The 26,184-nt window shown below is 54.1% G+C and overlaps 1 protein-coding gene across 1 annotated transcript in view; it reads right to left on the reverse strand.

Moving 5' to 3' along the window:
• Positions 1-2,125: 2,125 nt before the first annotated feature.
• Positions 2,126-26,184, reverse strand: part of LOC134434449 (serine/threonine-protein kinase pim-1-like) — a 30,694-nt gene continuing 6,635 nt past the window's right edge. The window contains exons 2-7 of the mRNA XM_063183105.1: positions 22,612-22,765; positions 4,334-4,891; positions 4,160-4,210; positions 3,589-3,955; positions 2,799-2,975; positions 2,126-2,564 (exon numbers count right to left, since the gene is read on the reverse strand). Coding sequence (XP_063039175.1) covers positions 2,458-2,564; positions 2,799-2,975; positions 3,589-3,955; positions 4,160-4,210; positions 4,334-4,891; positions 22,612-22,765 — 1,414 coding nt within the window. The 3' untranslated portion in view covers positions 2,126-2,457. The remainder of the gene's footprint in view (positions 2,565-2,798; positions 2,976-3,588; positions 3,956-4,159; positions 4,211-4,333; positions 4,892-22,611; positions 22,766-26,184) is intronic.

Below are 26,184 nucleotides of genomic sequence, written 5' to 3' on the forward strand. Positions count from 1 at the left end.
TGTGGAAACAGGAGCATTGTTTGCTGTGGCCTCCTCTCTGCCCTTCACGCCTTTCACTGCTTTGAACCAGCCAATAGCTTTCTCCAAGAGTGCAATGGAGCAGCTGTTCCTGCTCCCAGGCCTGGCTCTCTCCAGTCTCTGCCCTTGCCTGGTTCTGTCCCTCGTGCTGTGCCCTCTGTTCCCCCAGGGCTCGCTGGCTGCTGCCCAGGACTGTGGCACTGGCACAGATCCAGTGCTCCAGAGCCTCCTTTCTGTGCCCTTGCAGCTGCCTGGGCACAGCAGCCTTTTCCATCTGGAAGCTCCCCATGGACAGGGAGTGCCCAGCTCCGTTCCTTGCACAGCCTCCAGGAGCCCAGGGCTGCCATCTCCAGTCCCTGCTGGCACTGGGGGCTCCCAGGTGCCTCAGGCTGCTGTGACACCGCTGCACACGGGAGGCAAGAGGGGCAGGGGCTGTGCTCAAAGTCAGCTCCATCTGCTGCTGCTGCTGCTGCTCCTGCGGGGTCATTTGTGCAGCCCTGGCCCAGAGTCAGGGATCAGATCCTGCCAGTCTCTTCCAGCCCTGGCTGCTCAGAGTTTTGGCCTTGGAGCCTCAGGTGGCCAAAGGCAGCTGCTGCTGGTGCCTCTGTGTGCCCGTGTTCAGCAGTGCTGCTCCATCAGTCTGTGCCCAGCAACGGGGAAAAGCCTCAGCCCTGCAGGGCCAGGAGCTGCCGGGCTCTGCCTGAGCAGCTCAGCCAGCAGGAAGGGAGCTGCTGCTCCACACGGGAACCAGGAGCAAAGGACATTCCTTTGATAGGACATGTTTTCTATTGAAAGGAAGAAAAGGAAAAAGTAAGAAAAAACTGTATAAAATGTGAAAGATAAAAACAAAACCCAAGTGTGCAGTGAAAAATCTTCTCTAACTCTGAATTAAGAGGCAACTGATCTTTTGAAAGAGAACTCAGTTATTTACTTTGTAAATGTGCTGATGGCATGGATCCATCTTACTGACTTCAGCAGTCTTTTCAAAAAGTTTTTGGGGATTGTTTCCAATATTGTTACTTTAAATTGTGGTCGAGGCAACAGGAAATTGCTTTGTGCCCTTCCAGCTCCAAGCAGGACTGGGAATGGAAACTCTGTCAAAGCCCAAATCCTTTAGAAGATGACCTTCCTTCTCACCCTGAGAATGAGCTGCACATTCCTTTTGAAACTGTCAGGGATTTCTTAGAGTCACTAAGTCCCACTGACAGCTTTTTGCTCTGGTGTGGAAGTGCAGAAGGGCAATTCTCCATCCACCAGCTCCAGACTGCACTGCCTCAGGAGCACGGCCCACTCGCCAGCCTTGGCCCACTCGTGGCACTTCTAGAGGAGGAAGAAAGTGCAGTTGCACAATTCCAACCAAAAAGGAATGAAGAGTGGGACAGACAAAACATCCTGTACAGATCCAGGCATTCAGCTGGGACTGTGGAGAGTTTGGGTCCTTGCCAATTGGATGTGTGTCCCCAGCTGCAATCTCTGGGCCTGCAGCAGAGTCTCACTCACTGGCCAAAGCAGAAAGCTCAGGCGCTGTGCTCACAATGGGCTCGTCTGATGCAGAGCTGTGAGAGCAATGTGAGAGCAGAGCCAGCCCAGCTGGGCCCAGGGCTGAGCCCAGCAGAGCCCTGGCAGAGCCCAGAGCAGCCTCAGCACCCGCAGAGCCCAGCTGCAAGGAGAGAAAGCAGAAACCGCCCGTCAGCTGAGGGCTCCTGTGCCCTTGTGCCAAGGCCTGCGGTGCCCAGGCCATGCTGGCCGTGCCCAGAGCTGTGCCCAGAGCTGCCCATCCCTGCTGCCTTTGGCAGCAGAGCAGGAGGGCAGCACATGTGCCCAGCCTGCAGCCAGCCACGGCACATCCAGCCCTCAGCAGCTGCCCAGAGCCAAAAAGCACCTGGTCAGCTGACTGAAGAATTCATTGCGTCTGCCCCAGCAAAGGGGGAACCTTTGGTGCCCAGCTGTGCCATGCCCAGATCTGGGAGCAAGCCCCTGCCTGTAGACTCACCTGCAAATTGGACCTGGAGCCTGGCTTTGAAGAAGGTGCCAGAATCCAAGACCATCATCTTCAGCTGGCCAGGCCAAGAAGAGATTGTCATCCTTGAGGTTTTCCTTGGTGTCTCCAGCAGCAGCCCTGCTTGGAACAGCTTCTCCAGGGGCTCCTTTCCCTTCCCTGGGGTCAGACCAGGCTGTCAGGGCTCTGCCCAGGGCCCCAGCCATCCATGAACCATACAAACAAAACCAGGGGATGGTGGCCACCAGTGCTTGTCACACCGGGTCTCCAGCTCAGCTCCAGCCCAAGCGCTGCATGTTCCCTTCTGCTGACCCCTGCTCGGAGCTACAGGCAGGACAAAACCAGCCTGGTTTGCTTTGCCACTGATTGCCAAGAGATGCATGGAGCTGGTACCTGCTAGGCCCCTGGATCCAACTGTGCACGTGGATTTCTTCAGTCTTCTAGGGCAGGGAAACACCCTTCACCCAAGGATGACAGAAAAGTTCTTCTAAGGATGGCCTGTCCGAGGGTTGCATGGACAAACACCTCTTAATAACATCTTGGCACACTGGGGAGAGAAACCAGAAATCGCCAGTCAGTTGGAGAAGTTGCCCCCCTGTTTCCATGCCCAGGTCATGCTGGTTGTGCCCAGAGCTGGGCCTAAACTTCCCCATGGATGCTCTGTTTGGAGGAGAGCAGGACATGTGCCACCTCCTCAGCAGCTGCCAGAGTGGGATGCCCATGAGCCCACTGCTGTCTCCCAGCACTGGTATTTCCCCCGTGCCCAGAGATGAGGATCCACCTTGAGAGAGCCGTTGTGGGAACAAGATTCGCCCCCGGATGATCTCCTGGCCCCTCCTGAACGGGTGCTTCCCCATGACCAGGTGGCACAGCAGGAGGCCCAGGGACCAGATCGTGGCTGCCTCGCCGTGGTAGCGTTGGTGCTGGATCCACTCTGGTGGGCTGTAGGACAGGGTTCCTGTGGAACACAGACACAGCTCAGCAGGGGGATGCTGCTGCTCCCAGAGCCCGGCCCCAGCATCCCTGGGCATGTGGGAGCTGCCCCAGAGGCACACGGGGTGAGCGCTGCCCTCTCGCCAGCACCTGGGACTTGTGCACAAACTCGCGGCTGGAAAAGAAGCCACTGGACTGAAAGAGGGCAGCAGAATCCCTGGGAAAGCCCAACCATGACACACAAACGAAAAACCCACCCAGTAGTGGAGAAAACCCACTCTCCTCCCCACCTGCATGGCCCCCAAAAATGTTAATAAGCCAAGGCGAACAAGGAGAGCGGAGCAGTCCAGCCCTTCCTTGCCTGCACACCAAACCATCCGGGGAATGGGGTCAGACCCCCCTCTCTGCTGCCCCCATGGGGGTTTGTGTTGGGCTGGCTGCCCCAGCTCCAGCCCCAGCCCAGGGCACAGTGGGTGCTGAAGGCTGTCAGCAGGGCTGGGAGCTGGCCGCCCTCACACCCCACCCAAATCAACTCGGCTCCAGCATCAATCCCATCCCGGCTGCAATAGGGGGAAGCCCCAGTGCTGCACCCAGGCTGGGCCACGAGATGCCCAGGAGCACCCCCTGCGAGGGCTCACCTGCAAATTGGGTGTAGGCTGTGTCTTGGAGGAAGGCGCCACAGCCAAAGTCAATCAGTTTCAGCTGCCCGCTGGCCAGGTCGAGCAGGACATTCTCGGGCTTAATGTCCCGGTGCAGGACCCCGCAGCTGGTGCAGTGCCGCACGGCCTCCAGCACTTGGCGGAACAGCCCCCGCGCCTCCTCCTCCGGCAGGAACCCCCGCTCTGCCAGGAAACCCGAGAGCTCCTGGCACCGCTCCGGACGCTCCAGCACCAGCAGGAAGCTGTCGGGGAGCTCAAGCCACTCCAGGAGCTGAATGACACCGCCACAGCCACAGGACACCTTGGCCAGCAGCACGATCTCCAGGGGTGCGCTGGTGCCGTCGGGCTGCAGGAGGAGCACGACGCCGTCAGTGGGGCCGAGGCCGTGCCGGGGCTCTGGGAGCCCTCAGACAGCTCGGGATGCTCTGCATGCCCCGCTCAACCCACGCCCGCTCTCCCCGCAGGGCTCACGGCGTCTCCCACCCTGCCGGGCCCCGGCTCCTCGCCGCCCGGCACGGCCCGGCTGCTGCCGCTGGCTCCGCTCACTCACCAGCTCGCCCCAGTGCCGGATGCGATCCCTCGGCACGCGTTTGATGGCCACCTGCGAGCGAGGGAGAGCAGCGGGCTGAGCTCGCCGCCCGTCCCGCCGCGCCCCGACCTTCTCCTCCTCCTCCCTCCTCCTCCGCCCCCTCCGCCTGCGCCCGCCGCCGGCCCCGCCGCTCACCGGGGCGCCGTCCGAGAGCCGCGTGGCTGCGAAGACGCTGCCGAAGCCGCCGCGCCCCAGCAGCGATCCCAGCCGGTACCGCTCCTGCAGGGCCTCCTGCGCCGTCCCTGCGGGCGGGACGCGGCTGTCAGCGCTCGGCCCGGGGCCAGCAACGGCCCCCGAGCGCCCCTCACCCGCCCCGGGCCCGGCATCCCCACCCGCCCCGGGCCCCGGCGGCTCGGGGCCGGAGGCCGCGCTGCCGAGCGCCGGAGCTCGGGCCGGGGAAGCCGCAGCGGAAGCGGCGGGAGCGGCCGCGCCGCGTGTGTGCTCCGCGGACCCCGGGAGAAGCCGGGGCCGGGGCCGGGACTGGACCCTGCGTCGGGTCCGGGGCCGGGCTCGGGCCAGGCGGAGCCGAAGGGCGGCGATGCCGCCCCCGCACCAGGCACTGATGCCTGCCCAGCAGCGCCACCGCCAGTACGGCCAGAGCCGGGCGGAGGCGAGACCGCGGCGGGACGGCCGGGGCCGGGCACGGGGCAGCCCCGCCCGGGGCCGGGGGCGGGCCGGGGGCATGGCCCGGCCCTGCAGGGGAGAGGGAGGCGGGGAGAGGAGAGGGACGCCGGGCAAGGGACCCCGAGAGAATGGTGCCCGACAGCGGGAAAGGGAGAGAAAGAGAAATAATAGGACAAAGAGAAAGAGAAAGAAAAATAGGGGAAAGCGTGTTTTAAATTATCTGTTTTGCTGCTCTCGCCGCTGCTGCTGCCGCTGCTGCTGCCGCTGCTGCAACTGAAGCACCGGGGCCGTTCGTCCCCGTGTCCGTTCCCCGCTCGCCCCACGAGCCCCACGTTCGAGCCCCGCGCGCCCGGGGACAGCCCCTCCGTCTGCCCAAACACGGGAACTTTGCAGTGCTGAGCCCAGATGCAGAGCCCTGACTCCTGCACTCCTCGATCCCCTCGCTCGCTGCTGTGCATTGTCCTTGCTGAGGGTCAAACACTGTCGGGACACTTCCCTTGGGGTAGGATTCCTACCCGACCCGAGCACTGCACTTACATCTCCAGTGTTGCTTTCCAGTAAAAACAGGGGAAGGAAAATTGTGTGTGGCTCATGGTATTTTAGTGTGTCTAAAAATCACTAAGTCATCGATCCTAGAGGTGAGGTGCATCTGGAATTACTGGGATGCAACATAGAAAAGGGGAGCATAGAAATAAATAGAGGAAAACACCTTGGATTGTTTCTTTTATTTCACATCTGGAAAGCTTTTTCAGTTTTCCAGGAGTCTTCTCCTGTCTGCTCTTCCCAAAAATCTCTCATGGAGAACAAGGTCAAGCTTCTGTCACAAGATTTGCCACCAGGAAATTATGCCACTGGTGAAATTTTCATTGTGACTGTTTGTGCTGGCTTAGGGCAAATTTGGGGAGGAAACCTCCTGAAGGGGTCTGTCTAGAAAGCAAGTTCAAGCGGCCCCTCCCCCTACTAGTTTAGGAAAAGACTTCCCTTGAGAAAAGTGAAAAAAAACCCAGTTTTTTTAACGAGTAAAGTATTCACAAGCATGAAAAATGAATAATATTAAATAAAACCTTGGACAGTGCTGAAGAGATGGCAAATTCAGAAAGTCCTTTTTGTGGGTTCCAGTTGGCTCACTCGGTCTCTTCTAAGTCCCTCTGGTTCTGGAATGCAGCGTCCCAGAGCTCGGGGGGCCACAGGTGTGAGCTGCTGCCAGTGTTTGTCTGGGTTTTCAGTCCAGAGCAGGTTTAAACAGTTCCAAGAAAAAGGAAAGTCACAATCCGAGGAACTTCTCTTCCTAAGCTACCTAAAATCAAATTGCTGGACCTTGGCTGTGAAGGCATCGGGAAATTTCCAAATCTGGGCACTGGCGGTCCCAGCAAACACCAGAGCTGGATGGTGCTGGAGCCAGAACCTGAAGATTTCCAAACTTTGGCTTTCTGTGCCAGCAAATCACTGGGCTTGGGCTGTGCCAGCACCCGGAAGTTTTCAGATCTGGGCGCTGGCAATGCCAGCAAACACCTGTTCTGTGTGGTGTCGTTGCCAGTGACAGAAATCTGCCGGATTTGGGCTCTGCTGGCATCGGGAAATTTCCAAATCTGGGTTCCTGTGCAGGAAACACAACATGTGGGCAGTGCCAGGCCCAGTAGCAGAAAGGTGAAAGGTTTTAGATTTCTGTGCCAGCAAATTGCTGCACTTGGGCTGTGTCAGAATAGGGAAATTTCCAGATCTGGGCACTGGCAGTGCCAGCAAACACCAGTGAAACCTTCTGGTCCCCTCGTCTGCACTGTTGACCAGTGGTTTCCCTGAGAACCAGCTCTGGCAACTTTACAGACAGAGACTGCTTTCATGTCGTTGTCTGGAAACAGAACTTTACTGAAGGCAAACACGACAAACAGGACGGCGTACACAGTACAGAGAGAGAAGCAGAAAAAGGCCTGGGTCCAGGGTCTAGCAGGAATATTTATACATTTTTTTATGGGGAGGGGTTAAGGTGGGATCTGAGGGAAGGATCCAAGAGGAAGGAAGGATTAAGAATATTACAGTTTTTGCAGTATAAAGTAACAAATGGTAGCAAAGAGAACTCAGAACTTTCTAGTAACAATTGCATATGAGTAAGAGGATCATGGGCGGGTGCTCCTGCTGACCCCAACTAAAGAGGGTTTTCCCAGGGCCTTAAGCCGAGGTCTCCCTCTTCTTTTAAACCAACCCCAACACACCAGATCTGGGCAGTGCCGGGTTTTGGCTTTCTTTGCCAGACAATTGCTGCATTTGGGTTGTGCCAGCACCAGGAAATTGCCAGATCTGGACACTGGCGGTGCCAGCAAACCGCAGGTCTGGGTGCTTCCAGTGCTATCACCAGAAAATTGCAAGGTTTTGTCTTTCTGTGCCAGCAAACTGCTGGACTTGGGCTGTGCTGCCACTGGGAAACTGCTGGATCTGAGCACTGGCAGTGCCAGCAAACACCAGATCTGGGTGGGGCCAGCACCAGGTATTTGCAAGGTTTTGGCTTTCTTTGCCAAAAAATTGCTGGACTTGGCTCTGCCAGAACAGGGAAATATCCAGATCTGAGCACTGGCAGTGGCAGCTAACACCAGGTCTGGGCACCTGTATTGGCATCAGGAAATTGCCAGATTCTGGCTTTCTGTGCCAGCAAATTGCTGGACTTGGGCTGTGCCAGCCCTGGGAAAGTTCCAGATCTGGGCGCTTGGGCAGCAAACACCAGATCTGGGTGGTGTCTCGTAGTGTGTTTTTATACTTTGTAATACTTTGCAATAGTTTTGTTTTTGAATCCCCGTCTTTTTCCCAAATGGTTCATCCCAGATGGTACCCCCCTCCCTTTACCTGTGTAATCCCTTTCCCTTGCTGAGGGAATCCCCAAATCCCCACCCTGGCTCTCTGTCAATCACTCAGCATCCCATCCTCTCCATCTAGAAGCTTTGCTCCAGGATGTCGAGTGATTAGCCAGCAGCCGGGGGTCAGCACCCCAAGCCTTGCCCCATATGCTGTCCTAAATGTCTGTCCCCCAGTCCCCATGCCTTAGGGTGACTTATTGGTTAGTATTGGCAGGGACAGTGTGTGTGCCAGGGACCAGCAGGGAGTGGAGCTCACTGGGCACAGGCCTGGCCAGGGTGGGGTCACCCTGACATCAGGGACTGAATGTCTGCTGTGAGCCAGGAGAGCTCTGCAGCCCAGGGACACAGCAGGCACAGGGAAAGGGGTCTGGGCACTGACTCCTCTGACCCTCAGGGAGCTCCCCCAGGAGGATCCAGGGCAGCCCCGAGCCCCTCTGGCAGCCCTGGAACAAGGCAGGCACCTCTGAGCCCCTCCATGGCCGCGCAGAGCCTGTCTGGGAGAGGGTCAGTGCAGGGAGCACCATCAGCTGCCTCTGTGTGCCAGGCTGAGCAGCAGAGCCCAGCAGAGGCACCCAGGGCCCCAGGCAGCACAGCCCCCGTGCTCTGCGGAGCAGCAGCCCCAGCTCAGGCTCTGGGGAGCAGGGCAGGGGCTGCAGCAGTGGCTGCTCGGGCCAGCGCAGACGTGTTCCCCTGGGAAGGGCTCTGGGGGCAGCTGGCATGGGCCAGGAGCAGAGCAGGATCCCGTGGGGGTGCAGAGGAGCCCTGGCAAGAGGCTGCCCTGTCCCTGGGCCAGCAGGAGCTGCCTGAGGAGCCCTGGGGCCAACTCTGCGCTGTGCTGGGCAGCAGGGCTGGCCCTGGAGCTGCAGGAGCTGCCCGAGCTGAGCATCTGCTGAGCACTCCAGACACAGAGTGGCTGTCCCTGACCTCCAGGGCCTCCAGTTCCTGCTGCCAGGCCAGACCTGACTCTGCTGCTCTGTTGGGCTGGGGCTGGGGCAGGGAAAGGCTGAACTGGGCAGTGCCAGGGAGAGGAAAACAATGGAGCCTGTCCCCACAAGTCCCCACAGTGTCAGAATGGTCTCCATGGATCCATGAGGGCTCACAGTGTCACAATGGCCCCTTGGTTCTATGGAGCCCCACAGGGTCACCATGGTCCCCTGGTTACACAAGGCACAGCAGTGTCACAAGGGCCCCTTGGTTCTGTGGAGCCCCACAGGGTCAGTTTTGCCAGTGGGCAGAGTCAGAACCAAAGACACAGACTCCAGCTGAAGAAATTGTGTAATTTATATGATGTATGTCTGCAAAAAATTACAAAAGCAGAAGCTCAGCAATGCACCCAACCATCCCCACCAAAGACTGCCTGCAGTGATTAAGAAAGATCCAGCAGCATTTACCCTCAGCCTTTACCATCCCCCAGACCCACACAGCAGGAAGCTGGGGAAGCTGTCACAGCCTAGGGCTGCAGAGCCACTCCTGGGCACTGGGAATTCCTGCAGGTGCCTCCAGCCCCAGGTGAGGCTCCAACCCCACTGGGAGAGGGCCCAGCTCTGACAGTGCTGAAGGAACAAACTGACAGCACTGCTAGTGTGGCAACATCTGCTTTCATCCTCCTCTTGGGTCCCTCCCAAAGCCTGGCCAGAGCCCAGGAGGAACCAAGGGAGGTGACTTTGATCCTTCAGCCCCAAACAAAGCCAGATGGGGCCTTGTCTGATTTTTAAATACAGAAAGATAAATCCACATTTCACCCATGAACACATACTGAGATCACATTGCTAATAATATTAGCAATATAAATATAAATTCATTAAGATAAATTCATTAATGAGCAGATACAAATATAACCTTTGCATGGAAGGTTCATCTGGAGCTCAGCTTTGCCTCAGGGCCCGTTGTTCAGGCCTCAGTCAGGGCCTGGTGAGGCCTCAGTGCTTCAATCAGTGCTTTGACCTACAGATGAAGTGCAACCTTCAGAACAATTTCAATAACACACTTTAGATTTAGGTATTAGGTATAAAGGCATTGCCTCTTGTTCTTCAATTAAGTGCTGTTCAAGTTCATTACTCAGAGCTATAATTTGCATTCCTTTTAAAACATGCCTAATTCGTTGCTATTCTCTGTTGTTTATCAAATGCCTCTGTTTTTTCTTGAGACTGTATCTCTCTTTAGACAAGTCTCAGTACTCCATTTCCAGCACAAGGTGTCACAACAACTCTAACATTAAATCATAACACACCAAGTGCTCACACTGCATTGATCACAGTGACTGCCGCAAATTTATTTCACAGCAGCCTCTAATTTGGGAGCCAATCCCACCAGGAAGAATTTTCTTCCTTCTGCCACTGTTCTCCTGATCTTTCTGTCGAGGTGATTCCTGGTTGCTGGACCTCAAACCCAGCACTGATAGACATTCCTGCCACATTCCTGTCCTGGAATAGCCCAGGTTCCTCCCTGGCCAGCAAGCAGATAATCCAAGGCCCTGAGGTTCTGCAGAGCCCCATTTGTGTTTGTTGGAGCTCACAGCATGTGGTACTGGATATCTTAACAGCATCACTTATTATTTCTTCTAATAATTGATTTAGCTCATTAGTGTAAATTGGGTGCAGCCATGCAGGGGGTTTCCATTTCCCCATGGGCCATTGTTAAGGGCATGGAGCAAATCTGGGACAGGTTCCCATCTCCTCATTTTTTCAACTACTTTTTTAACAACCCCTTCACCTGTTCAACCAGTCCTGCAGCTTGTGGATTGTCTGGGATATGAAAAACCCAGCAGTCTTAATCACTGCATTTTTCACAGTAACAGACAAAGCATTCCACATCACAGCATCAGCAAATCCTATAAAAATAGCCAATTTCATCACTTCCTCCTTTATTCCTTGCATACAATCTCACAAAGCTTACCACTGCCATTTGGGTCTTGGCCAGACCTTTTCTGTGGGGTATTCAGTGTCACAGTGAGCAGCTAGAGCTGACATATTATAATTGTCAGCCATATTTCACTGGGTCAATTTTAATTACATAGATAAAAATATAAATTACTGTCTAATATATAACTATTAAAATCAATTATTGTTATTATTATTATTATTATTATTATTAATATTAATATTATTATTATTATTATTATTATTATTATTATTATTATTATTATTATTATTATTACTAATATTATTATTACTATTATATTATTGCTATTATTATTTAACTTACACAAATGAACCTGAGCTCAAGATTTGAACCTTTTGTCACTCTGTGTGGGAGTATTTCAACAACAGTTTTTCCTTCTGTTGGTGCTGTTAATAAAATTCACCCTCATCTGCCCAAACCCACAAGGTCTTTTCCTTTTCCATGTGCAATTTTTGGATGCATTTGAAGACATCCAGGGGTGCAGCTTCTTTTACCCGACTGCCCCACTGCTCACACGGGGCTCCGACCTCAGCCCACTCCAGAGCCAGGGAACTCCAGGGAAGGGCTTCCCAGCTGGGAATTTCTGATGGCACTGATTCCTCACATTGACACTGAACAAGTGACATTTTGTTGGCATCTGGCCAGACTGGGCCAGTTTTGTTTTACCAGTGGGCAGGGTCAGCACCAAAGACACAGACTCCAACTGAAGGAATCACTGTCATTTCCTGCAGCTCAGAGCAGCAAAGAATCACAACAGGAGCAGCTCAGCAATGCACCCAACCATCCCCACCAAAGATTGCCTGCAGTGATTAAGAAAGATCCAGCAGCATTTACCCTCAGCCTTTACCATCCCCCAGACCCACACAGCAGCTGGGGAAGCTGTCACAGCCAAGGGCTGCAGAGCCACTCCTGGGCACTGGGAATTCCTGCAGGTGCCTCCAGCCCCAGGTGAGGCTCCAACCCCGCTGGGAGAGGGCCCAGCTCTGACAGTGCTGAATGAACAAACTGACAGCACTGCTAGTGTGGCAACATCTGCTTTCACCCTCCTCTTGGGTCCCTCCCAAAGCCTGGCCAGGGCTCAAGGAGGAACCAAGGGAGCTGACTTAGACCATACAGCCCCAAACAAGGTCAGATGTCAGATTTCATGGCCTTGACTGGCTTCTAAATACAAAAAGGTCAAGACATGTTTCACTAATGAGTGGGTACATCTATCACAGGGCTAATGACCATGCATATTTCATTAGGGAGCAGATACAAAGATAACCTTTGCTTGGAAGGTTCATCCAGAGGCCATCTTTGGTTCTCGCCCCCACCTCTCTGCTATCCCCACCCACGGGGGTTTTGGTTGGGCTGGCTGCTCCAGTCCTGGGCAGAGTGGCTGGCAAAGGCTGCCAGCAGGGCTGGAAGATGGCTGCCCACCCAGCCCCGCTCTAAAGCAACTCAGCTGAAGACTCAGTGCCCTGACTGGCAGCAAAAGGGAGAATCCCCGCTGCCACAGCCAGCTTGGGCTGGGAGATGTTGGGCCATGAGATGTCAGCAGCGGGAGCACAGCCCTGCGTGGGCTCACCTGCAAAGTGAGTGTAAACTGTGTCTTACAGGTAGGTGCCACAGCCAAAGTCAATCAGTTTGGCCTGCCCGGTGTCCAGGTCAACCAGGATATTCCCTGGTTTGATGTCGCGGTGCAGGACCCCGCAGCTGGTGCAGTGCCGCACGGCCTCCAGCACCTGGCGGAACAGCTCCCGCGCCTCCTCCTCGGGCAGGAACTGCCGTGCCCGAATGAAACGCTGCAGGTCATGACACTGCTCTGGCCACTCCATGACGACGTAGTTGGGGAGCCTGAGCCACTTCAGCAGCTAGACCACACCGGAGAAGCCAGTGGACACCTTGGCCAGCAGCACTATCTCCAGGGGTGCGCTGGTGCCGTCGGGCTGCGGGAGGAGCACGATGCCGTCAGTGGAGCTGATGCCGTGCCAGGCCTGGGGAAGCCCTCAGCCAGCCCGGGATGCCCTGCGCCCTGTGCTGGCCCCACGCCCGCTCTCCCTCGGGGCGTCCTGGCGTCTCCCACCGTGCCGGGCCTCGGCTCATCCCCGGCCGGCAGCCCCGGCTGCTGACCCCGCTCACTCACCAGCTCGCCCCAGTGCCGGACGCGGTTCCGTGGCACCCTTTTGATGCCCATCTGCAAGCCAAGGGCAGCAGCGGGGTGAGCTCGCCGCCCGCACTGCGAGCCGCATCCTCCGCCCTCCTCCTCCTCCGCCTGCAACCCCTCCGCCCTCCTCCTCCTGCATCCCCTCCTCCTCCATCCCCTCCTCCTGCGTCCGCCGCCGGCCCTGCCGCTCACCAGGGCGCCGTCCGATAGCCGCGTGGCCGCAAAGACTCTGCCGAAGCCGCCGCGCCCCAGCAGCGAGCCCAGCCGGTACCGCTCCTGCAAGGCCTCGTGCGCCGTCCCTGCGGGCGGGACGCGGCTGTCAGCGCTCGGCCCGGGCCAGCAACGGCCCCCGAGCGCCCCTCACCCGCCCCGGGCCGGCCATGCCCAGGCCTTCGCTCCCGGAACGCGGCACGGGAGGCTCGGGGCCGGCGGCCGCGCTGCCGAGCGGCGGAGCTCGGGCCGGGGAAGCCGCAGCGGAGGCGGCGGGAGCGGCCGCGCCGCGTGTGTGCTCCGCTGGCCCCGGGAGGAGCCCGGAACCGGGCCGGGGTCGGGACTGGACCCTGCGTCGGGTCCGGGGCCGGGCTCGGGCCAGGCGGAGCCGAAGGGCGGCGATGCTGCCCCCGCACCAGGCACTGATGCCCGCCCAGCCGCGCCACCGCCAGCACGGCCAGAGCCGGGCGGAGGCGAGACCGCGGTGGGACGGCCGGGGCCGGGCTCGGGACAGCCCCGCCCGGGGCCGGGGGCGGGCCGGGGGCATGGCCCGGCCCTGCAGGGGAGAGGGAGGCGGGGAGAGGAGAGGGACGTCGGGCAAGGGACCGCGGGAGAAGGGTGCCCGACAGTGGCAAAGGGAGAGAAAATTAAAGAAAAAGAGAAAGAGGAAGAAAGAGAGAAAGAGTATTCAAAACGATCTGTTTGCTAGTGCCGCCGCTGCTGCTGCTGATGACGCCGCTGCCGCCGCTGCAACTGAGGCACCGGGGCCGTTCGTCCCCGTGTCCGTTCCCCGCTCACCCCACGAGCCCCACGTTCGAGCCCCGCGCGCCCCGGGGACAGCCCCTCTGTCTGCCCAAACACGGGAACTCTGCAGCGCTGAGCCCGGATGCAGAGCCCTGACTCCTGCGCACTGGCACAGCGATCCCCTCGCTTGCTGCTGTGCATTGTCCTTGCTGAGGGTCAGAAACTGCCAGCCCACCTTCCCTTGGGGCAGGATTCCTACCTGAGCCCAGCACTGCACTTACATCTCCAGTGTTGCTTTCCAGTAAAAACAGGGGAAGGTAAACTGTGTGTGGCTCATGGTATTTTAGAGTGTCTAAAAATCCCTAACTCAGCGATCTTAGAGGTGAGGTACATCTGGAATTACTGGGTTGCAACATGGAAAAGGGAAGCACAGAAATAAATAAAGAGAAACATCTTGGATTGTTTCTTTCATTTTCATTTTGCTTCTGGAAAGCTGTTTCAGTTTTCCAGGAATCTTCTCCTGTCTGCTCTTCCCAAGAACCTCTCATTGAGAACAAGGTCGAGCTTCTGTCACAAGATTTTCCATCAGGAAATTATGCCACTGGTGCAATTTTCATTGTGACTGTTTGTGCTGGTTTAGGGCAAATTTTGGGAGGAAATCTCCAAAAGGGGTCCGTCTAGAAAGCAAGTTCAAGCGGCCCCTCCTCCTACTAGTTCAGGAAAAGACTTGAGAAAAGTGGGAAAAAACCAGTTTATTTAACAAGTAAAGTATTCACAAGCACGAAAAATGAATAATATTAAATAAAACCTCTGACAGTGCTGAAGAGATGGCGAATTCAGAAAGTTCTTTTTTTGGGTTGTAGTTGGCTCACTCGGTCTCTCCTGAGTCCCTCTGCTGCTGGAATGCAGCGTCCCAGAGCTCGGGGGGGCGACAGGTGTGAGCTGCTGCCGGTGCTTGTCTGGGTTTTCAGTCCAGAGCAGGTTTAAACAGTTCCAAGAAAAAGAAAAGTCACAGTCCAAAGAAACTTCTCTGCCTAAGCTAGCTAAAACCAAATTGCTAGACCTAGGCTGTGAAGGCACCGGGAAATTTCCAAATCTGGGCACTGGCAGTCCAGCAAACACTAGATCTGGATGGTGCTGGAGTCAGAACCTGAAAATTTCCAAAATTTTAGATTTCTGTGCCAGCAAATCACTGGACTTGGGCTGTGCAGGCACCAGGAAATTTCCAAATCTGGGAACTGGGGCAGCAAACACAAGATGTGGGAGGTGCCAGACCCAGTAGCAGGAAGTTGCCAGGTTTTGGATTTCTGTGCCAGCAAATTGCTGCACTTGGGCTGTGCCAGAATAGGGAAATTTTTGAATCAAGGCACTGGCAGTGCCAGCAAACCCCACATTTCAGGAAGGATTGGATCTGGACACTTCCCTTCCCTTCCCTTCCCTTCCCTTCCCTTCCCTTCCCTTCCCTTCCCTTCCCTTCCCTTCCCTTCCCTTCCCTTCCCTTCCCTTCCCTTCCCTTCCCTTCCCTTCCCTTCCCTTCCCTTCCCTTCCCTTCCCTTCCCTTCCCTTCCCTTCCCTTCCCTTCCCTTCCCTTCCCTCCCTCAACAAGGTGCCAGAGGGGCTGGACAGCAGCCAGGCAGAAAGGGACCTGCAGGGACTGATGGACAGCAGGCTGGGCATGAGCCAGCAGTGTGCCCAGGTGGGCAAGCAGGCCAATGGCTCCTGGCCTGGATCAGGAATGGTGTGGCCAGCAGGAGCAGGGCAGGGATTGTTCCCCTGTGATCGGCACTGCTTGGGCAGCACCTCGAGTGCTGTTTGCAGTTCTGGTGCCCCCAATTTAGGAAGGACATGGAGGAGCTGGAGCGTGTCCAGAGAAGGGCAACAAGGCTGGTGATGGCTCTGGAGCACAAGTCCTGTGAGGAGTGGCTGAGGGAGCTGAGGTTGTTTATCCTGGAGAAGAGGAGGCTCAGGGGAGACAAGGCAGTTTCAGGGCACAGGTTGGACTTGATGATCTCCATGGCCTGTTCCAGCCTTGCTGATTCTGGGATTCTCTGAAACCACCCTTGGAGCAGTTGCAGGATGAGCCCTGGGCCTCCTCTTCAGAAGCTCCAGCAGCCCAAGTCCCTCAGCTTCTCCTGGCAGACCCAAAGCCCATCCTGTCAGTCCTGCAGTGCCTCTGCAGCTCCTTCTCACTGCCCAGAACAGGGAGCCCCAGAGCCAGACAGAGCAGCCCAGATGTGCCCCCCTGGCCTGGGGTGCCTCTGGCAAGGGAGCAGCACCAGGCACTGCAGGAGCCTGCAGACAATTCCTGCAGCACTTGCAGGATGATCCTGCTGCCCATGGTGCCAAGTCAGGAACTGCAATGGGGAGTGGGGCCAGAGAGGAAAGGGCAAGAAAGAATGGGCTGTTTGCAGAGGAGGGAACAGGGGTGGGCAATCGGAAGACATTTGTACAGGAAGAGGAAAGAAAGCAAAGGTGAAGCCAAGGAAATGCTGAGGAGAGTTTGGGGGTGGCTGCCAAGCAGCCCTGGCTCTGAGCAACAGCGTCTGCAGTGGGACAGGAAAGTCCCAGCTGATGGGAACAAACTTTCTGGCTGACTGCAGAAGCCAGGACAAAGCTGAGTGGTTTCCCTGGTGTCCCCCAGCCCTTGCTGGCCCCAGGGGCTGATGCCATTTGTGCTCCCTCAGGTTCATGTCCCCACATCAACAGCATGGGGGTGCTCCCCCTGCTGTGTGCAATGCAAACAGGGGCTGCTGAGCCAGTGCTGCCCTGTGTGTGCCTGCAAGGATGGGGCACCAGTGTGAGCTGGGGGAGAGGCCAGGACTGCAGAGGGGGGATGTTGTTGGAAGCTCCATCAGGATGCTCTGGGACGCTGCCCTGGGCTGTCCAGCGCACTGGGGATGGATCAGCCCCTGCTCTGCTGCTCCTTCCCATCTCCCTGAGGGCCCTTGCAGAGCCCCAGCCATGCTGTTTGCCCCCAGCCTGCCCACAGCCAGCCTGGGCTGCTCACAGGGGTTTTCTGTGCTGAGCATTGGCCTGGGTGGGTTCTTGAGAGAGCCTGGGCAAGGAGCCTGGAGCCCCCAGGGCCTGGGCTGAGGCGTCAGTACTGCCCCAGCAGTGCCCATGGCCTGTCCCTGCTGCAGCCCCAGCACTGGCACCCCCAGGGCTGTGCCCAGCCCTGAGAGCACTCAGGCCCGACAGCAACACCAGGGCCACCAGGGCAGCCAAGGGAATCTAGATAGCCCTGGCAGCTTTTGTCTGGGAGGTACCATTGGAAAACCATAGAAAGAATTTTGGAGGCGGATTCTCAATTTTGGCCATGGATGGCTGGACTTGAAAGTGTTTTTTTCAATGGGAAGAAAAGAACGGGTCCCCAGTGTTTTGAAGGCACATGAGGGGTGGCCCCTAAGAGGCCAAGGCCAGCCAGAGCAGTCTGTCCTGTCAGGTTTCATATGGGAATAATCCTCGGATATAATCAGATTTGGGGGAGGAATCTCAATTTCAGCCTTGAACCCCTGGAGGACAAGGACAGTTCTTTCCCACAGGAAGGAATGCACAGAACTCCAGGGTTTCAGGGGATGATAAGAAGCAACTCTCAACATGCCAAGGCCAGCGGGACCAGTCAAGCAGCCCCCAGGAGGCCCAGCTACCCAGACCTGTTCCATGTTCCTGGATCCTTGGGGCCCTGCAGCATCAAAATTGCCCCTTGGTTCCATAAGGCCCTGTAGGATCACCACAGATCTTTGTTTCCATGAGGCCCAGTGATATAACAATGGTCTCCTTGGCTCTGCAGTGGCACAATGGCCCCTTGCTTTCCATGAGGCCTTGCAGTGTCCAAATGGTTTCCTTCTTGCCATGGGACTGTACAAGGCCACAATGGCCCCTTGCTTCCATGAGGTCACAGTGTCTCCAAACGGCCCCTTGGTTCTATTGAGTTCCCTGGGATCACAGTGGCCCCTTGGCTCCAGCAGGCCTGGATGTGTTACACTGGCCCCTTGTTTCCATGGGGACCCACAGTGTCCCAATGGCCCCCTGCTCCCATGAGGCCCTGGGATGTCACAATGGTCTCATCGCTTCCACGAGGCCCTGCTGTTCCACAATGGCCCTTGAAGTGTCACAATAGTCCCAGTGGATTCCCCTGCTGGTTCACAATGGCCTCCTTTGTTCTGTAGTGTAACAATGGTATCCTTGATTCCACCGTCAGAATGGCCCTGTGGTCTCATGGAGCCCCCACAGCCCCTTATGGAGCTCCACAGCCCTTTATGGAGCCCCACAGTGTCACTTTAATCCCCTTGAGTCCATGAGGCCCTGCCATGCTACAAGGACCCCTTGGTTATACAAGGCCCTGCAGTGTCACAATGGCCCCTCGATTCCAGTGGTCCTGAAGTGTCCTAATGGTCTCCATGGTTCAATGAGGCCCCACAATGTCACAATGGACTTTTGGTTCCATGAGCTTTCGTACTGCCAACAACAGTCTCCTTGGTTCCACAGTGTCACAATGGACCCTTTGCTCCATGAGGTTCATTGGTGTAACGTGGACGCCTTGATTCTGTGAGTTTGTGTTAGTGTCACAATGATCTCCTTGGTTCTGTGGCCCTGCTGTGGCTGCTGTGTAACAATGGATCTGTGGTACCATGAGGTTCCATAGTGTCACCATGGTCCCTTTGGTTCCACAAGGCCTTGCTATGCCACAATGGCCCCTTGGTTCCATGAGGTTCTGTACTGTCAACAATGATCTCCTTGGTTCCACAGTGTCACAATGGATCCTTGGTTCCATGAGGAGCCTGGCCTCCCACAGCCCCTCACAGCTCCCCATGGCCCCTCATGGCTCCTCACAGCCCCTCATGGCTCCCTCACAGCTCCCCATGGCCCCGCACAGCCCCTCATGGCTCACTCACAGCTCCCCGTGGCCCCTCACAGACTCTTAGAGACCCTCTCAGCTCCTTGCAGCCCCTCATGGCCCTTCACAGCCCCTCATGACTCCCTCACAGTTCCCCATGGCCCCTCACAGCTCCCCATGGCCCCTCATGGCCCCTCACAGCCTCCCACAGCTCATGGCTCCCTCACAGTTCCCCAAGACCCCTCACAGCCCCTCACTGTGGATGCTCTGGAAGAGAGAGAGAGAAACAGCAAGTGTTTCTCACAGCAGCATGTGAGAATTTTTAGGGTGTTGTAGGGATGTGATAACTTGTTAAGTATAAACAATCTGCAGGTGGTATTCTTCTACTTTGTCTTTCTGTTCTTCTCAAGCACAGTGTAATGTATTTTTGTTAACCAGCCAATCAAACAGAATAAATCATCTCACGCTATAGAAACCACAAGGTTCTCTTGAATAAAACCTTATTTCACTCTCTCTACAAACTGCCTCCCGCCTGTTCCTGTGTCATTCTCGACTCAAGAGTGACACCTCACAGCCCCTCATGACCCCTCACAGTTCCTCACAGCCCCTCACAACCCCTCACAGTTCCTCACAGTTCCTCACAGCCCCTCACGGCCCCTCACAACCCCTCACAGCCCCAGACGCGGGGCGCCTCCCAGAGAAGGAGGAGTCGGGCCCTGCTTGTTTTCCTTTCATTTCAGTCCCTTCATTACAGCGACAAGTAAAGAAAGGCTGAAATGGAGCCTTTCCCCAGCGTTTCCCTCGGGGTTAACTGTGGCCTGAAGCTCTGTGCTGGCGCTGGCCCCAGCACCACCATCCCTGCAGCCGCCAGGCCTTTGCTGTCCCCCGTGTCCATTCCCTGTCCCTGAGTCCCGCCCGGCTCTGGCAGCAGCAGCAGCCGCAGCGCAGGGGGCGCCGGCCCGGCCCAGCCGGGGCTCCCGGCCAGGAGCAGCAGCAGCACCGGCCCCTTCCCGCCTGCTCCTGCCTCGGCTCCCAAGGGCTTTTTCCAGCTCAATTCTGGAGCAGAGCAGCCAGCACCCACACACAGCCCTGACTGCTCAGGGCCCGCCTGTGCTGCCCTGAGCCAGGCCTCAGAGGAAGAAAGGATCGGATTCCAGAGCTGTTTACAGCACTGTTTTACTCACCCTGAGGTGGCAGCAGGAGGCTGCTGGTGCCTTTGCCTTGGGAATTGGGGATCATGGCTGCTCTTGGCCCTCTTCTGCTTGCCACCTGAATTTTATCCATGAAACTGCAAGTGCTGCTTTCAGTTGGTGCTACCCACGGTGCTTTCATGACAGTGAAGTCAGTATTTTTGTCGAAGGCATAAAGATCAACAGATACTGGAATGCTCACCAACCTCAGGCTCTAAGGTGAGGGGAATTAAAGCCTCGCAGGCCACATTTGCAGTGCTCATACACAGCCCTGTTGCTGGCACTGATGAAATAGAATAAGCTGACAGAGGCCATCACAAAAATTGCCTCTGCAGTGTGGAATTAAACTAAAAAATCCACCAGGAGAAACAGAAACCAGAACTTCTCGACTCGCTTCATGGCTCCTTCCCAGCAGCAGGAAACAGAGATGCCCAGAGGTGTTTTGCAGTGCTGCTGCCCCCAGTTTACAGCCAGGCTTGCATTCCCTAACAATTCCTGGTACCACCTCCTGTTTTCTTAGCCTGGAACAGTAACAATGAAAACCTCACCAATGGCACAACTCCCCAATCCACCAGCAAAAGAAAAGACAAGTTGTCAAGTTCTCCAAACCTTTGTCCTGCTTTGCTGCAAGAGTCCTGCTGCAGGCACAGTGTGGAAAGCCAAGAGAAGCCACAGGTGATGGCACATCTTGTGACAGGAGCTCGACCTCATTCTCCAGGAAATGTTTTTGAAAAGAGCAGACAGGATTACAGAGAAGATTCCTGGGAAACTGAATCAGCTTTCTAGAAGTGAAATGAAAATGGAAAGAAATAATGTGAAATGTTTTCCTCAATTTATTTCTGTGCTCCCCTTGCCCATCTTACACTACTTCTCCATGCCATTAATTCCAAATGCATCTCACCTCTAAGATCAATGACTTAGCAAGTTTTAGACACTCTAAAATACCATGAGCTGCACAGTTTGCATTCCCCTGTTTTTGTTGGAAAGGAACGCTGGAGACACAAGTGCAGCGCTTGGAAGCCTGCAGGCAGGGAATGTGCCCCGGCAGTGTGTGACCCTCAGCAGGGACAATGCTCAGCAATCCTGCAGGCAGGGAATGTGCCTCGGCAGAGTGTGACTCTCAGCAGGGACAATGCTCAGCAGCGCTGCTGTGCTCAATCCCCATGGAACCATGCCAGGAGAAGCTGCTGAGCTCAGAAGCCATCGCAGCCCCCGCCCTGCTCCAGAGCCCCTTGGCAGGGTGGGCTCCTGCCCTGGCTCTGTGTGCCAGGAGCCAGCAGCGCTGGGTGCAGGGAGCCCAGGGAGGGCACAGAAACGCTGGGTGAGAAATGCTGGGGCACAGCGAGATGGGCGAGTGCAGCCGGCCAGGGCAGAGGAGCAGCATGCACAGGGGGCACAGCCTGCAGGACAGATGGCCAGGGGGAGAAAACAGCAAACTTCTCAGGAGGGTGGAGAACAAACTTTTAGTTGCAAACTTCAGAGAATGAGGTATTTGGGAGATCTGAAACAGCATTGAATTACAGTAAATCACTTGACAAATCACTGACTGAGCAAACTCTAACTTGTCCAACTTCAAGTTATCCAGATTTCGATAAAAGGAAGTCAGGAAAAGAGAGAGAGGGAGAGAGAGATCCACAGTCAGTCTTGGATCTCAGCTGCTGTGAGCTCCAGGGCCGTGGGATGTGTCAGTGTCACACCCGTGTCACAGCCTGACCTGCTCTGGTCCCTCTCTCAGGTGGGTGACTCCTGAGGGTGACTTTTGGGGTGCCAGGGGCTTGGCAGACAGCTTGGGGCTGGGCCACAGTCTGCAGTGGCTGGGGTGGGACAGTGACCACCCCACCTATGCAGAATTCTCCCTGCCCCAAACACACACTGGAGATGTCTGGGGCCGTTCATCATTTCTCTGCTTTCCAGCACTGAGGCAACGGACTCTGGCTACAGCTCTGAGCTCGTGCCCAAGGCAACCACCCCTGGCAATGGGGCTCCATGGAGCTGCTCTCAGGAAACCCCCAAGAGCTGGGGAGTGCCCCAAAACCACCTCAGAAATGTGAGATACCTCAAAATCTCTTCAGGAATGTGGATTATTCAAAAACTCACTCAGTAACAGGTTCGCCCTCCCTTCATCATCCCCAGACTCTGGCTGTCTCATTCCAGACCCCAGCCCACCTCCCCAATCCTAATCCCAACCCCAACCCATCCCACTCCTCCTGGACATCAAGACCCTCTTCTCAAGCTGTACTTCCCCCATTTCCCACCTCCCAAACCCCATCCCACCCATCCTGCCCCACCTAATGCCCATCTCACCCCTCCTGATTTGAAGCCCACTTCACCCAATCCTCTTCCAACGCCATTCCACCCTGAGGGGCTGTGGAATCGAGGAATTCTAGGATGGGATTGAGTAGTTTTCAGTGGCATTGAGCAGTTTTGAGCTGACAGATCAATCCCTCTTGTCTTTTGGAGTGCCAAGAAATAAAGACAATTAAACCAAATACCCCAAACCCCCCTGCCATATCCTCCCAGATGTCTCCCAGAATCCAATATTTCCCCAAAACACAAGTAAAATGTGAGGCTTTAAATGCCTTTGATGAATTTGTTGACTTTTACTCCAACTTTCTGTGTTTTGAAGGGAGGAAGATAAATCAAAGATAGTTAAAGGCAAAATAAAAGGAACACCAGCCACTTCTGACTGTATAAAAGGGAATGTGGGTCACCAGGGCTCTGACCATTGTGGGTCCTCTGATGAGGATGGAGTTGGAGCAGTGCATGAATCTCTTCCTGCAGTCGGGGCATTTGCAGGACTTCCCTTACCAGTGCTTCCATTGGTGTCGGGTAAATAATGACCGGTCTGAGAAGCTCTTCCCACACTGGGGACACTTGTAGGACCTCTCCCCCGTGTGGATGTGCTGGTGGGTGACGAGGGTGGAGGTGTGCCTGAAGGCCATCCCGCAGTTGGGGCAGCAGAAGGGCCTCTCCGCTGTGTGAATTCGTTTATGTACAAGGAGGTGGGTGCTGGTGTGAAACCTGTTCTGAGACTGGGGACACTCGTAGGGCCTCTCCCTGGTGTGGAACCTGTGGTGGACAACCACATCGGACCTGTGGCTGAAACTCATCCCACATTCCAAGCACTCGTAGGGCTGTTCGCCAGTGTGGATCCTCTGGTGGCTGATCAGGTTGAATCTCTTCCTGAAGCTCTTCCCACACTCCAAGCACTTGTAGGGCTTCTCCCCATCATGAAGCTGCTCTGGGGCAACCAGCTCTGAGCTCTGGCTGAAGCTCTGTCCACCTTCATGGCACAGGGTGGGTCTTTCCTCCTTGGAGCACCCTGGGCTGGCTTTGGAGCCCATCCTCATAGAGGATTTCTGGGGATTTTCCTCCCCAGTGGAATTCTGCACTGTGGAGTCACTCAAAACAGCCTCTTCCACGAGGTTCTGCTGTGGGGATTTGTCTTCTCTGGTCTCCATCCTCAGCTTCTTCTCTGGGGGAGTGTCAGGATCCGTCCTAGTGGACAGATACCCTGATGGTTTGTAGGAATGATCTCAGGGTGCAAAAACCAACATGGTACAAAGGGGTTTGCAGTGATAATCAAAACAAATGCAATTTTATTAAAATAATCACAGCAAAAATGCAATAGAGGGATTAAGGGAGAGAAAAAGATAGAGAAAGAAAGAGAGAGAGAGAGAGAGAGAGAGAGAGAGATCGGGGATATAGCTACCAACGCAGAGACAAAGTCTTTGGGTCCTTTGGTCCAGTCCAGTCGAGGTCCGCCTGCTACGCTGGGGAGATCTCAAAGGCTCTAGCTAACTCAGAGGTTTTTATTACTGAAAATTGCGAGGGGAGGGAAACAGATACAATAGGGAACAGATGTAACAGGTAGTCTATGTTCTCAGCAGTAAATTAGAGGCATTGTTTTCTTGCTCCAGTGGTCAAAATCTGCAGGCAAACATCTTGTTTCGGTCAGCTTGCCTCCCCCACACACCTCCCCGGGTTGGGGGTTTCAGTACCAGTCCTTGGAAGGAGCAGAGGGGCCTGTTAGGAGTTTCATGTCTCAGTCCTTGGTGGAGAAGCTTCGCACATCTCCGTCTGTCTGTCATGGTGGTTGTAAAACAGGTGAGGGTCCACCCAAAACTCAGGAGAAGTCCAGCCAGGCCGAGAGGTTGGACAGCTTCCAAAGCTGCTATTGTTGCAAATGGAGCATGGTGCCCTCTTCTTAGCATACAGCAAACACACTTGTGAAAACAATATCTTAACACTGAGGTTTCAGGTCTCAGGGCCTATGGCATGTGACTTTTCTCCTTCAGAGCCAGATATAGACAGGGGGGGTCTTCTCTTCAGTGGTCTCTCAAGGACGATCGTGAGGCAGATGAGGGAAAATTCTGACAGACTCTCACACGACCCCGTGACTCACGATTGTCTTGAAGGGATCTTCATCAGCAGAGCTCTAGAATGTCGCTGATCAGTCTTGCCGTACTGTCTCTGCTTTTCCAGCAGAGACAGTATGTCAGAGAGAAAAGAGAAAAGGAGGAAAAGAAAGGATAGGAAAAAGAAGGGGAAAAAGGGAGACAATAAACAAACATAATTAATATTGATTATCATAACAATTTTCACAAAGGATTAATTAATTAAAACAATATTCTTTTTATAACAATTTCAAAGAAATGGTTAAAACAATCACAAATAATCAAAAGCAAAGCAATAAAAAAATCACCATATAAGCATTAACCTTCAAATAATTTTCTAAAACAATTCACTAAAAATCAAAAGCAATTTTCACAAAATCATAAAAGAAAATCTGGATTACTCTAACACACATATGCTTAATTCATAATTGCTTTGTGTCAAATGTCTTGGGGATTTCCACGGTGCAGGGGACATCAGCCAAATTGTGTGCAGCAACTATAGATATCATCCATCTTGTCAGCTGTTTCACCATCTTCTAATTCGTAACTACTAGGATTGCTGAGAAAAATAAAACCAAACAGAATTAAAATCAAAAGGATTAAAAGGATAACAATGGGATGACACACACTGTTAGGACACTCATAACAGTAGGAGACCACCCAAAAAGAGTATCCTACCACCTGTGCTCAGCATCTTTCTTCACTCTTTCCATGACACGGTGTATCTGTCTCATGGTATGGTGAACAGTCACCAGGGTCTCCTGTCCGCTTTCCTTGATCTTCTCCAGGATTTCAACCAAGTTCTTAGGGAGCAGCAGTTGTCTTACCAAAGTGAGATTCAGCTCAATAGGAGTAGGCATCAGTTTGTGAATCAGTGTGTAGTTAGATTGCCATAGGTAGTGAGAAGTGACTGGAGCTTCACAAGAAAAAATCACATCCTGAAATCCTAGTAAAGTTACAAGCACAAAATTTTGAATGATTTTTAGTATCTAATATAACATTTTATATGAGCACAAAATCACAAATAATTCTAAAACATGCACATCTACTGTCTACGTATATAAGAACTGTTTCAGAAGTCTCATTAGGACAAATCTCAAAGTGACAGATATTTTGCTCTATGTCTTAACAAATGTCTTGAGCTATGATTGGATTGCTTTCACAGATGAACTCTTATTGTTCTCAGGCAATACAAGATTCCAAATTACCAGTTTGCCATTTCTTATTAATTTGATGGGCCTATTCCCTATGTTCAGAAAGATGGCTCAGTCGTAATTCAGTTCTAATGCTTTAACAGGGAAAATTAAATGCACTAAGGTATTGCATATGGTTAACACGAAAACTGTGGCTGTATTTAAAATGGGGTCACAGGTAAAAATTCAGTAGGTTTCACCAGGATTGGAATTCTCTTTCAAAGTCAGTGGCACTGTCCCAAATTATTTTCTAAATTTGTGTGGGAAAAGTGCCTTGTTCACCTTCTCTTATAATTGAAGCAAAAACTGTCTGCATCTACAATTGTGTCTGGATACAGCTGAGAGCCAAAGAAACATTGTTTTGTGTAGCACAAAGTGCATCAATTATCAATTTGTGATCATTTAGATTTACCTTCTCCCAATTTGGTAATATGTTTGATAGCAACCACTGGTGCGTTCACAAAAGCCAGTAAGAATGACTGCAGTGGTTGCTGTAATTTGATCAAATCTCTAATTGTGACAGCCAATTGATTCAAGTTGAAGTAATTTACATGTTATGTATAATATCATCACCTGGTGTTACCGTAAAGGGAAGGGAAAACATTATTTCCATCACTAGTGTTATCATGGTTTATCAGGTCTTCTTGTCCCTCGGAGTTCTTCTGAAAAAGTAAACACAACAGACTGCCACGAAGAGGCAGAAAAAGTTAGAACAATGGAATTGTCAGAGAGGTTTTGAACAGCAGTGGTACTTCCCCTACAGCAGCAGAGGGTCCACCAAAAACAGGTTGTCCAGGGTAATGTGCTGGGTTCTTGAAATCATCTGGTCCCTGTAGTGAGGGAATTATGCTTGGAGCTGTCAGGCAAAAAGCAGTGATTTTGGAACACTCATTTACCC

Source organism: Melospiza melodia, unplaced genomic scaffold, assembly GCF_035770615.1.
Source record: "Melospiza melodia melodia isolate bMelMel2 unplaced genomic scaffold, bMelMel2.pri scaffold_37, whole genome shotgun sequence".
NCBI lineage: Eukaryota > Metazoa > Chordata > Aves > Passeriformes > Passerellidae > Melospiza > Melospiza melodia.